The sequence below is a fragment of the Phaenicophaeus curvirostris genome, chromosome 13, assembly GCF_032191515.1.
Source record: "Phaenicophaeus curvirostris isolate KB17595 chromosome 13, BPBGC_Pcur_1.0, whole genome shotgun sequence".
Taxonomy (NCBI): Eukaryota; Metazoa; Chordata; class Aves; order Cuculiformes; family Cuculidae; genus Phaenicophaeus; species Phaenicophaeus curvirostris.
In genome coordinates this window covers 9,911,940-9,925,329 of record NC_091404.1, presented here as the reverse complement: position 1 = coordinate 9,925,329, position 13,390 = coordinate 9,911,940, and the positions used below count along the sequence as shown (strand labels likewise).

General features: G+C 38.6%; 1 protein-coding gene across 2 annotated transcripts in view; it reads left to right on the top strand.

The window, feature by feature from the left end:
• AFF2 (ALF transcription elongation factor 2) overlaps window positions 1–13,390 on the top strand; it is a 326,439-nt gene that overhangs the window by 80,527 nt on the left and 232,522 nt on the right. For both annotated transcript variants that reach the window (XM_069868041.1, XM_069868040.1), the window contains exons 2-3: window positions 4,722–4,842; window positions 10,853–11,743. In XM_069868041.1, coding sequence (XP_069724142.1) covers window positions 4,722–4,842; window positions 10,853–11,743 — 1,012 coding nt within the window. The remainder of the gene's footprint in view (window positions 1–4,721; window positions 4,843–10,852; window positions 11,744–13,390) is intronic.

Below are 13,390 nucleotides of genomic sequence, written 5' to 3'. Positions count from 1 at the left end.
TCACATGACAAGTGACTACTCCTTCAAACTTGTTTCATCTGTGTTTGTTCTTCAACTCTTTCTCTTGTCTTTTAGACTCTTGTCTGCCTTGCCTAGTCTTCTGTGCTTTGGGAGACCAGTTCTGTGGCTTTAGTTAGTACATCTTTGAAGATAAACCCCAAACGCTGGGTCTCAGCCTTTAGCTGTTGGCCTTATTTCTTCAACTTTCCTTTAACTCTTCCTTCTAACCTCTGTCTGCTGCAGTCTGTCCTAAAAGGTTTTTCTTTTCCCTCTAGATCTTTTTGTACCGCATGCTGTCACTTTCACCACTGTCCTTTCCCGTGCCTCAACTTTTATTCTTCTTTTAGTTCTTTTTTTTTTTTTTAATACAGTGCATGTCTACCTTCCAGCTCTTATCACCAGGTCTGCATTTTTAGCTTCCAGTCCCAAACCCCTGTACGTACCGGTTACCTTTTGCCTTGATATAACCTTAATCCTTCCTTAGCCACCTTCTCCCCTCTCCATTCTCTGTCTCATCTGGATTGTCCCTGCAGCCATCGTGGGCTGTAGCGGGTGCGAAGGGCGCAGCTCCACGGGGCTTGCTGACACGTTCATACAGGCTGAGCACCTGGCTTGTCACAGTGCATCAGCTCACCACTGTCCCCCAGGGTGTCCACAGCTGAGAAGAATGACAAATGGATGCATGCGGGGCTGATTTTAAACGATTGAGTATCAAATGCTGTTATTCAAAATGCATTTGCAGACTGCCTCAATGTTAAATGTACCAAAACAATAATACAGTTATGGTTACAATTCTTTCTGCTGTATCTAGTACACTGGTAATTTGTAGATCAGTGGTCTTGTGCTCTTGTTGCAGTCTTACTGCTCATCATTCCAGATCATCTCGGATTAGTGTAGACTTCCTCATTCAAATTCAATATTAATGTAATAAGTGGTAGCAAAATAATAAAGCTTATGTATTTAAAGTACGTTGTCATGTAATAGCCCTGTCTAGGGTACTGGCCCTTGTGGACACAGTGAGTATTGTGGCCTGCAGCTGTTTTTTTTCTAAATCAATCTCTTTCTCTCTTTTTTTTTTTTTTTTTTCAAATGTTCTTCACGGAAGTCTGTAGTTGTGATTTCCTGCTCTCCTGGCTTCAGAGGAGTCACAAAGTATTTCTAATACTAAAGAGACAGACTGAACTTTGGTGTTCCTCATAATATCTGACTGTAGTTTTCACTGACACCTTCACCACTAATCACGTATCTGTATTTCACAGAACATTAGTTAAGCTAAATATTAAACATAAGTCCCAGAGATTGCTTTGTGGCCACATTAAGAGTTTCTGGAGAGCATCCCATTAGGTTCTTAGAGCCTTAAGATCTAATCAGCATCCCTGTTTGGATTACAAGGAATCCAAAGAAGTTGTTATCCTAATCTGTGTATGATCTTATAATAGTTGACTTTCCGTAGCCACAATCAGTGCCCTGTGAAGCATTCCCATAGCAAAAGTGCATTTGCAGAGAAATAAGGCAAGTAATTGACCTGACAGGATGAACAGCCGCTTCCCTTTGAATAGATACTTGGTACATTTAGAGCTGCCGTGTGACTGCCTGAGTGGAAAGTTCAAAATGAATCTGTAATTTTTTTTTTCTTTTTTTTGTTCTTGCAATGGAATATGTGTGAGAGAAAGAGAGATGTTTGGATTGATGCAGAGGCAGAAATGCACTTAGGGCTTTGCTTGTGTTGTAAAATCGATGCTTACAGTTTGATAGTCTGTAAACATCATCAGGGTCCAGGGCATGAGATGCACCTTTGTGCTAACCTGTTGGATGCACGGAGTAGGTATCTTTCTTAAACACAGAGAGTAAAAGATAAATCCTTCTGTATGTTTTGTTGGATAATACTGTTTTTTTCAACATTTTGCTGTTAACATTGTAAATACTGTCTTAGCTTAAGTTAGTGTCCTTTAAAGTTATTATGCTATTTTGAATTACTGCTATTGTCTTAATTTTTGAATTTGTGGCTTTGTAATGTGTCACAAAATGCATCTAAAAAAATCTCAGAGCCTTTGCTGCTTTTTCTTAGATAGGTTATGGCATAATAGCTTCCTTGGTCCCCTATGTACTTTTGCATGCTTGTGACCAGAGTTAGCTTTTACAGAATGAATCACTGGGAACTCACATGAAGGGTGAGATTGCTCTGTGCTGTTATCTGTGGTTCCATCAGGTGTGTGCATAGGGGCCAGGTTCAGTTTGGTTGGAATGATGGGCCCAGGATTTCACCCTGAAACTTGAGGTCAAGTTCACCATTGAGAAGCTGTAAAACATTCATGAATAATTCTTTCTGAGGTGACTGCAGTCAGTGGCTGGGATAGGCCTGCTCAATAAGCTGCTGGCATCAGGACTGGGCTGGTAACTTTTTATCAATCAGATATTGCTGTGAGAGCCTCACAATCTATGGTCAAACTGCTGAAGAAATCCCTGGAAAGGACTTCCCCGAGAGGGATGAATACAGTGTGTTCCTACTGCTCCTGGGCTGGATTATTCCTGAGCCAAACCAGCTGTCTTTGCAAGAAGTGTTGTGGGGAGGAATGGAATCAACCTTGTCCTCATTTTCATGTACCAATTTGTGAAGCGGTCTGTAATCTCTTATTCCCATACCTGTGGATTTTAATCTTCATTTAGGATGTGAAAGGAGGGAGGCTTGTGCCTCCCTTTACCGTTTAGTTAACAGGTTGCTTGTGGTTTGCAGTATTGTGTCAGCAATATAACCATGTGTAATACAGTAAAGTGACTGTTGCTTACCACAATTTCCTTTCTGTCTTCCTCAGGAAACCAGCAAATAGTAATATAGCTTCTGCAAAAATAACAGGAATGATTATAACGATGTTCTGGAGTTTGATGTTGGTTCCAGTGATGTCACTGCATCAGAAGGTGTTATAAATAAATAAATAAATGAAATGGGGCATCTATTCAGCCTTCTAACTTGTAAAAGGAAAATGTAGATGGAAATCATTCAGCTCAGCCTATGTAGATGGTTTTACATTCTGTTTACAAACTATACTCCTGCCTTATTCAGTCCAAGCCTGAGTGATCTTGAATTGCTTAAACATTATTAATTCATATTTTTTATTTAGGAATCCCGTTGTGGCATTAGTCTTTCTTCTTTTTCTTTCCTTCCCTATACAAAAATAAGCATGTGAGAGTAAGAATACATGGAGTCATCAGGCAACAGACATATGCTTTCCTGTGCTCTCTGCAGGGCTTGCAGGTTCAAACACAACCTGCCTGAATCATAAGAACTTTAATTGAGTAGATAAAGAGGTCCTCATAATTATAAACTGCAGTAGGTATAACAAGAGGCTAAATACATAGCTGTGGTTTTAATTAGCTGGTGCTTCAAATTAGTAATTGTGGTTTCACTCAGAAATCAGTGACTTTATACACTGTTAAAGCCTCATCACTGTGCAGTTCATTCCTCATTATATCTCTCGGTGTGAAGCTTTCAGTACAACGTCATGCTGAGCTAAAAAGGCAAAAGTTGTAGATATTTGGTTATCTTCCAAGTGCAGCGGAGCTCTATGGAGATTGAATTCATTCTTGCCAGAGACAGGAGAATTAACTGTTCTTTGTTACAGATGACATATATATGTTTGTATGTGTACGTGGAGGGTGTGCATGGGTGTATGCGCATGCATGTCTAGAAACTATTAGGGAAACACTGCTTACAACAGATGACATCAGTGCATGTACTGAATATGCTTTTCAAACTGTTGTCTGGAATTTGGTAGCTAATTAACTGACACAAAGCAGAGCCAAAAACCTCATAAATCAAATCTGGGTTGAAAGCACAGAAGTGTCCCTTAATGCTTGTCACATGAGAGGTTGTCAGTGCAAGCTGAAGCACGCATCTTTTCCTTTTGTCTTTCTTTCCCTGTTTTTCCCTCTCCCGCAGGATTTTAATTATATCTTTTCCCTCAGAGGAGCTGGAGGTACTTTGCAAAGCCAAGAGACCAAAGTACTTCAGTGCTGTTCTAGGTGGAAGTGAATGTGGCCTCAGCTTGTTGTCGAAGCCTGGCAGGTGCACAGGCTAAGCTGACATGCAGATAAGTGCCACTCGTCATTGCTGCACTGAATCTCGTGATCCTGTTCTGTTTGTGTGTACAGTTTTCTGATACCAGAAGCGACTGTCCTAAAGTCACCTTTTAACTCCCCTTGACTCCCATAACTAAGCCATACCTAAATTTTAACAAGTACGTGGAGCAGAATTCTGTGGCCTAAATCACAGACGGCTGAACTGGAGCATTGGGATGGATGGAGACAAGTGTTAATGGGTTAAACGGGTGTTGCTGTGTTCCTTGACTCCCCATTTCTTTCTCTGCACAGGCACCTCCTTTGAGGGCACATATGTGTGCTTTTGTGTGTGTGTTCGTGTGTGTGTGTTTTACAGATTGTTCATAAAATGTGTCAAAATGTATTTTATTCTTTTGCACAATGTTTTGTTAATTTGAAAATTTGTTGTCTGTTTTCATTTTAGAACTGTACTGACTGTCCTGCTGCCCAATTTCACATAGCACTGTGAATCCAAATTTACGTTTTGGAAAACTATTCAGTGGCTACTTCATTCTTTCAGAACTGTGCCCAGGAGTTGTATTGGTTTACTCTTACTGATATAATGAACATATAACTAAATTATAGGGAAAATAATTTATTGCATTTTTTTTGTCTCTCTTCTTTAGTCACTATGAGCAAGACCGGAATGCACTTAAGAGGAAAGAATGGGAGAGAAGAAACCAGGAAGTCCAGCAAGATGAAGATCTCTTTGCTTCAGGTTTTAACCTCTTTGGAGAACCCTACAAGGTATGTTACATTATTATGCTTTACGTTTTCAGAATGTGTTTTACCTGAATCCATTTTACAAATACAAATAAAGCTTCTCATCACCTATAAGAAATTAAAGTATCGCATCTTCCTTGGTACTTACGCTATTGAATACACTGATTATTCAAATCAGCATATGGCAGCAGAGCAAACTGAATACTCTGCCTAGCATTACATGCTAGCATTGGCAGAATCAGGAATTTTGGTTATGGTCCAGTTAAAGATTTCTTTATCTAAATACACAGCAAAGTCCTGCAACAGAAGAATGTGCAGCTGTCTCTACCCAAGTGGGTTTGTACCTACAAATCTAGCACTTAGTCCTTTTATTTTTAAGAAGAAAATATACCAGAGTTGTTAAAACCTATGTTCTCTCTGTAGATAATGAGTTCATAAGCTTCCTTGTGCAATCATAACTATCGAAAAAGCCTTTTGGGAGATTATCTGAATCTTTGGGGAGCATAACAAGGGTATGAAAGGGACATATCACAAGTTTTATTCTCTCTAAGGAGATTTGCTGCCTGAGATTTTCATCACCAAGGGATGTCCCCCTTTATGATTTCTGCTTCTTTGATTTTCAGTAAGACATTCCCTGAAGAATTCATCGGAATGTAAATTTCCATCTCTCTCTCTCTCTCTCCCTATCTCCTCCCAATCAGTGACATCCATTGAAAGGCCGCCACTTCATCTTTCCGTTTTACATTGTTAGCAGCTGTAGGGAGGACGAGGTCTCTGAAAATCACCCAAAAAGGAGGAGGAAAGACTGGCAATATGATCAAATGGTGTCTAATAATTATACACTGTGTGTGTGATGGGTACACTTGACTCCTAGCTGTTCTTTGGTTCAGGCTGACTAAGGAGAAGGAGGCCTCAAGTCCTTGGGGTGAACTTGCAAGGTGGAAAGCCCCAGCTCACGTACCAAGGAGTGAAGGTGTCCTGAAAAATATTGCAGAAGTTGGTTTCAAAACCCAGAAGTGTGAGATAAACAGAGATATCAAAGCTAAACTGAAGAAACTATCTTGTCTGTACTATTGACTAGCAGCTAACTACTTCACCCTGTAGATATTACCATCAGAATGGGCCCAGTTTGAGCCTCCTACCCTTGAGCTGGGATACTTCTCAAGGGTACAGATTCCTTACCTGGTACTAAGAGATCTTTCCTTAGCTAAGGTGAAAAGATCCCCAATCTGTGACAGATTCTCGGTAAGTGACTGATAGCATGATGAATTAATACTATGAATAAAACAACTAATCCATGTTGCTACTCAATGTTATTATAACATTGTATGGATTATTCCACTAGACATAAACTGTTGACCAAGCATCTAGGCTCCAGAAGGAGCTTAGAAAGCAAGAGAGTCCACTCTGAACCTCATGACTCAATTGGCTGGTTCTTCTTACCCTTTGCTACTCTGGTCTCTGTGTGAATCATTTTGACTTCATTCTAGCTCAGTTTTCTTTTGTATGCTTCTTCCTTGCAGTAATTAATAAGGTGAACTTTGCCATCAAACATACTGAAACTTGTCAGACCACTGTTAAACTATGTCAATTCCATCAAACATATTGAACTTTGCCAAATTACTGTTTTACTTCAACAAAACTGATTGCTGCTTTTCTCTTTTGAGTGAGGTGCATTCCACTCGTCTGTGACAAGGACTTATTCAGCCAAATAAGAACTAAACGCTAGGACAATTTTTTTGTGAGGGGTTTGTTTTGTTTTATAAAAATCTAATTAGTGCATTATTTCTGTATTGGACCACATTAATACCATTATTTATGGGAATAATAAATTAGTATGTAAGGGTGATGGAGCACCAGAGCAAGCTGCTGAGGAAGGTTGTGGAGTTATCTTCTCTGGAGATATTCAAAACCCCCCTGAACGTGCTCCTGTGCAACCTGTTCTATGAGAACCTGCTTTAGAAGGGGGTTGGAGATCATCTAGAGGAGACCTTCCAACCCTGATCATTCTGTCATTCGGAGATCTCTTTGCTCTAGCCATCAAAGCATCTTTCTTTCTATCCCTCTGTCAAATAAACCACATTTGATTGGTATAGTTTAGTGCATGTTTCTGCATTGATTCTTTGTACTATATGCATGTGAACACATACATGAAAAGATATTTTTTACTTCTGTGAGTGCATAAAATACATTTGTATGTGCTTATTAAGAGATAAAAGTGCTCTTTTTAAGCTCTGCTATCTCATGTTGAGAAACAACAGCTTTGACAATGGGATGATGTCCAGCATTATTTTGGGAAGGTCAGGCAGTGAGGGCTTTAATGCAAGTGAGTTGCAGGTCTTGCCTTTGAACTCTGGTCCAACCTGCTACTGCTTTATTTTGCAGAAGTGATCAGAGAAGAGCCTGCAGTGTTATGATAACAGATGTTTGAAAAAGCAGTGTCAGACTTGTCCTGAGAGAAGTTGCAATTTTCCTCCTGAATTGTTGATACCTTTTAACATTTTGAATTAGTAAAGAGCTTGAGAGATTAATGTTTTAGAGAAAACAGTAAGAGTATGTTTCTTACTTTTCAAAGTAATCGCCTTAGACTTCAGCTTGAGAAACAGAACCCAATGGGTAGCATTTCCATTAGGGAACCTTTGGTAAATGTTAACTCACTTATCGTTTTCAGGTAAAGCCCCTCCACACTATTCAAGCTTGGCATAGAAAAGGTCTCAGCTTCTAATCCATGGATGTTATTTTATCTGTGAGGCTTGGGAAAGTGAATGAATTATGAAAACTCAAGTTATCATACATATTTTCACAAAACCCTTCTAAATTGAGCCCAGAAGTTTAAGTGCATTTTTTTTCTTTATAATGCAATAGCTAACTAGAAAACTAGTCTTCCTCTAGGATTCTATTACTATTTTTTTTAAAGCAACAGAAGCAAATGTAGGGAGGTGTGCATTTGCTAAACTATCACGAGCCTAGAATGAGGGGGAAGGCTACTAGCCGTGAGTCACAAATCAGACATGTAATTTATGCCTTACAATGTTCAGAAAATGCTGCATTTCCTTGATAGTGGCAAAATTGTAATTCAACATGCTGTTCAGAAAAAATAAGATGTACAGAGGTTTCCTTGAAGAAATCAGCCAATTATCCAGAATATGAAGGCAGAAATTGTTCCCAGTCTGGAAGTAAGAAGGAGCAACCAGAAATTATGACTCGATTTTCTGTTTGTCTTGCTAGTATGTGAGCTTGTCAAGAATACTCTGCTTCTAATGAGAGCCCTGAATGTGTTGAGGAAATAAAATAAAAATATTAATGTTATGTTTTATCTCCTAAATGCAGGTACTAGACTGCACTACACAGCTAAGCTTACTCAGGTTGTGATGCACAAGTCTGTTTTTAGTTGTATGTGCTCTAATTTTATTTAAGCATAAGCCAAATTAACACTCACATTCACTGTGTTCTTTGCTTTGCAGTCTGCTCCAAAGGCCATTGAAAAGAGTAATACTCCTTCCATTGACTTCAATAACTATTGGATATGAGCTTCAGTGCGTGTAAAATGTCATAAGGATGTTTAACTTAATTTAATCTCCATACTTTTCTGGAAATCTATTTTTTTATTAATGTTCCCAGTAAATTACTACAAATAATACCTAAAATTTATACAGTGTCTTTTATCCCCGGGATGTGAACAGTCTGTGTAACACAGAGTTAATACCAAGCAAAATTACATTTAATCATTACGTGACATGTAAAAAGAAAATAAGTTGAGAGAATCGGATACCTCCAACACAGAAGTGATTGAAAAGCTCTACATTCAAATTAAAATATTGATTCCCTCTGTGAGGATCTAGACAAGAGCCATTTAATGTGCTGTGATGTTGAAGTGTTGCAGTGATGATATGTTGTCAGTACTTTATAGGTTTGGGTTTTTGTTTTTTTTTTTAAAAAAAAACTTTGCTTTTAGTAAAGTAAGCTAAGTGCACCCTGGAATTGCAGTTGAACCAAAGGTGAAGGTTGGTGGTCAGGCTTTTTAAATTACTTAGGTGTTTCCCGTGTGCTATCCCATAAGGAGTTAAAGTGTTTGGGGAAGGAGGAAACAGAACAAGTATGTAAGTGTTTAGACTTTGCATCATAATTCCTGCTGGGCCCTTAAGCACAATGGAATCTCCTTGTTTTAAATTTGGGGGTTGAACAGAGAGAGCTTGGTTTTGGCTGCTGCCCAAGCAGCTCATTGTGCAACTCAGTTGAAGGAGACTGCTCATATACAAAGAGCTTATTCTTGGCTTAGCTCGAATATAGTTTTAGCCACTAAAATGACCAACCTAGGGACTTAGTTTGTGAATAAACATGATTTGTCGTTCTCTGGGATTATTAACGGTGTTGGTTAGAAGCACTGGCAAAATGTATGTAGATGATAGCAATGTTGAACAGTTAATTTTTAAATCAGTGCCGTGGTATTATATAGTACAGCCCCTGAAAATGAGCAAAAGGAAATTTGGATTTATTATCTTCTTTTTCAACATTTTTTTTTTTTTTTTGTGGCGTGTACAGTACTATGGGGGAAAAAAAATGTCCTTCTGCAATCTTCTTCTCAACTCCTGGCAAGTTCAGCAGGGGGTAATATAGGCAAATATTTCAGGAGAAATCCATGCATGGCATTTTTTATCACTCAAACTTCTGCTTAATACATGAGGAAAATGAGATCAGCGGCATGGTGGGATCTTTTGTCAAGGAATAAAGTGTGAGGCTTCCTAACCAAGCAGAGGCTCATAGTGCTGCCTTTCCCCATCTTATGGCCTGGTATTAAGGCATCTCTGGACTGTGGCACTACTTGCTGCACCTTGTGAAAAAAAGCCCAAACATAAGTAAAAGCATAGTTGCCTGTATCCTCAAGTATCTTATGTACACTGCAGCTTCACCATTTAATTCCAGACTGTAGAAGTTAATCATCTGCTTGAACAGAAACCATGATTTTGCTTTACTTTTTGATCCTTTGAGTCTTATAAAGTAATAAGCAAGGGGAATAACGTGTTTTAGTTCTCTGCTGGTCATTTCAATGGAACACAAAGGTCAGTAAGAAGGCTGCTACTTTGGGTCTCTGCGGAGCGAGTTAGAACAGGAAGAGAAAAGGAATTAGTTGTGTATTAATTATAGCTTGCAGCATATTTGTCCAGCTTTTTACAAGGGAAAGGGAGAAGAAAAAAGAACAAAAAAACCCACCCCACTTCATGCTTCAAAAGAAAAAATATAATAGCAGTGAAGCATGGATGAGCCAATATTTATTTAATAATTGCTGGAATTCAAAGAAAAGCATGATTCGCAACAACAACCAACCCAGACAACGGAAGAATCATGATACTTAAGAATGTGGCAATCATATCTATTTAACTTCCATAAAAAAAATAGTTTTGAACTCTCTTTATTTGAAGGTACTGTAGCATTTGAGTGGGTAGAAGCATTTTATTTTCTAGATTCAGATGGTAGATACCCCAAGTCAAACTGAATCCTCTGCAGAAAAGTGATCAAAGTTACACTGTAGTGAAGAGTTTGGTGCTGTACGTTTATTACAGACTACCCAGCTTCTATTTATGGCAGGACTGTAGGTCAGGGGGCTGATAGAGCAATAACTTGCTTAAATAAACTGTGTGATTGCAGTTCAAATGCTCAGTAGCCAGTAATTGCACGTTCATATTTTGCACGATATGAAATGTACAAGCCCATCTCCGATGTAAAACCAGCTTATTTTGCTCCTAACATCCATAACTGATGCAATTTAAACACTTCTCTGAGAGCATATTTTAGAAAATGGGAAGCAGTATACAAGTGTTACTCATGCAATCCTGTTTCAAGAGATTCTTTGAACACAGTTATTGATAGGTTTTTCTTACATAACATATGCAAAATGTAATTGAAATTAAATTAAATGTCAGCATGACACCATTAAACAGCGAACATTTGCCATCTTCTAAGACAACTATTCTGAGCAATAACTTCATAATTGGGAATTTATTCACTCTTTTCCTTTATATTTTTGATATTTTAGACAAATAAAGGTGATGCCCTTGCAAACCGTGTCCAGAACACATTGGGAAATTATGATGAGATGAAGGATCTGTTAACCAACCATTCCAACCAGAGCCACCTTGTAGGAATCCCAAAGAATTCTGTCCCACAGACACCCATTGACAAAAATGAACAGAACTTTTTCCCAGAACCAAGAAACAGGATGATCCCATCTCATCAGATCAGCGGCCACTCATCAACATCAATGCCTCCGCCTTCCTCATTGTCATCTAATTCTACTTTGCTACACAGTCATCAGGGCAGCAGGAAGTCGAGGACGGACTGGTCGCGTGGTGGTCACAACTCCAACGGGGCCCAGCCAAGCCAATCCAGTAGTCAGCAGAGTCGGACAAAACATAGCTCTTCTCATGACCAGCCACAGGGCAGGTATGAAGACCTCTATAATTGTCAAAGTGAGCAGCATAAAAGTGGAGGAACGGAGGAAGCAAATCCTATCGCAGCATCTTCACATTCAAGGAGACATACTCATTCAAAGTCAGCCCCTGGAGAACATACTTATAAAGAAAACAGTCATTCAAAGTCACCCACAGAGCTTGAGTTTGTAGGTCATGGTCCTGGATCTCCACTTCCTTCTACTTCTTTGTTATCTGCAAACAATGGTCTTTCAACCCAGAATTTCCCACCAGGACTTCACTGTAAAAACAGCATGGTCCAGCAAAAGCCTACAGCATATGTCAGGCCCATGGACGGTCAGGACCAGGTACCCAATGACTCACCTGAACTGAAACCTCTGATAGAAATTGAGAGTGGATATGGAAATCAGACGTTTGGGACACTGTTGGAAGGAAAAGTGAACACACCTAGTTCGAAGAACAAAGTACCAAAGCTCAACATTCCGTCAGTTAGTGAAGTAAGTACTTTAAAATATCGTCTCTCTGTTACTGCTTGCGTATTTCATGTTTTTCTCTGGAGATACAGAGTTCCATCTCCTGGAATTACAGTATAAAACATTCTTTTGGTTTTTTTCTAGAATGCACAGGACTAGTTTGTTGTGGTAGTCCCAGTAGCAATATTTAATGACGTTTTAAAAGCACAGTTTGCAATACTAACATTGCTTTTGTTCCGATTACTATTAAAAGGTGAGATCTCCGTTGGGTGTAATAGAGTTAGAGCAGCCAGAATTCTGGACAGAGGAATCTATTATGTCAGTTTATCTGCAGTTTTTGCTCTTTAATTTTCAGTGGGGAGCTAGTTTGATAGAAAGGTTGCTGTTTTAAACCCTAAGGAAAAATGGCAGTGTTCAGATGTTCAATTAGTGCCACGTGTACGGGGTTTGTTTGCAGAGTTTGCTAAATTTCTGTTGCTTTTAATGAAATTAATGCGGCTTAAGTTCTGAGTAATGTTTATGAACATTTTGAAAAGCTCCTAGTATTGGGATTCAGTCCCAATCTCTCCTACCAGCAGTTGAAGCTATTGAATTTTGTATTGCTGGTCAGTGCAGCAGCCCTGTGGGGAACATTTTAGTAGGTTTGTATTTGTGTCCAGTCCAAGTATAGAATAAGGATACCAAATGAACTGTTCAAACTCCGTATGCTTTTTCTCTTATTCTGAGTTTCATAAAAGCAGTAACTTTTGCAAGATAGATTTATAGTGCACATATGAACAGAATTGCAATATGGGTTTTTCATAGCTTTCTGTTTTCCCCAAAATATTTCCCTGCTTGATAATATTTTTATACTAGGAATGAGGAGCGATGTATTCTTAAACCACTTTATTGCAATAGGTCAGCTTTTTCTATTGGAATAATTGTTCCAAGCCAATAATTTGTTTGACTATTTAAAAACTTGATGTTATTTATTAACATTCCAGGCAACAACAAAGCCTGATGTGTTTTGCAGTAGAGCTTGGAATAATTTTCTGGGAACTGCATCTGAAAACAGTAAAAGGCCTATTTATATCAAGTGGAAGCTGAGGGTTGCTTGCAGATGGTGTTTTATTAGAAAATGTATTTGTTAATAAACATAGCTTTGTACAAGATTACTTTACAGATGTTTCTGTTTATTTTTACCTTAGGTTAAAAATCTGCTGATGTACATGGCTTCATAGTCTGTTGTGATTTGTCCCTAGCATTGTTTGGAAAGTAAATAATTACATGCAAAGGAAATAATGATGTTGCAAAAGGAAATAATTTTTTTCACTTCTGCCACCTATTAACACTGACTTAAGAGAGGCACTTTAAAATGCAGCACCAATACCAAGTATTTTTGGACACAGAACGTGCCTTTTGCAACTTGTATCAACCATTAAGAAGGCATGTTTTCTTTTAATTTTTGAGTGAAATCCTGGCACTGTTGAAATCAATCGAGTTGTTAGCAATGATTTTTGGGCACAGGATTTCACCACAGTCTTTTTGCCTAGCTCTAACAACCTCTGATGTGAACTGTTGTTTTTGGAAAGTTTCCTAGTCACACAGATGAAAAATTACATTGTGAATTTGTTGTTTTAGCTGCTTTAGTTTATATTTTGCATAGTGAAAAGTGTAGGTGTATAATTAATT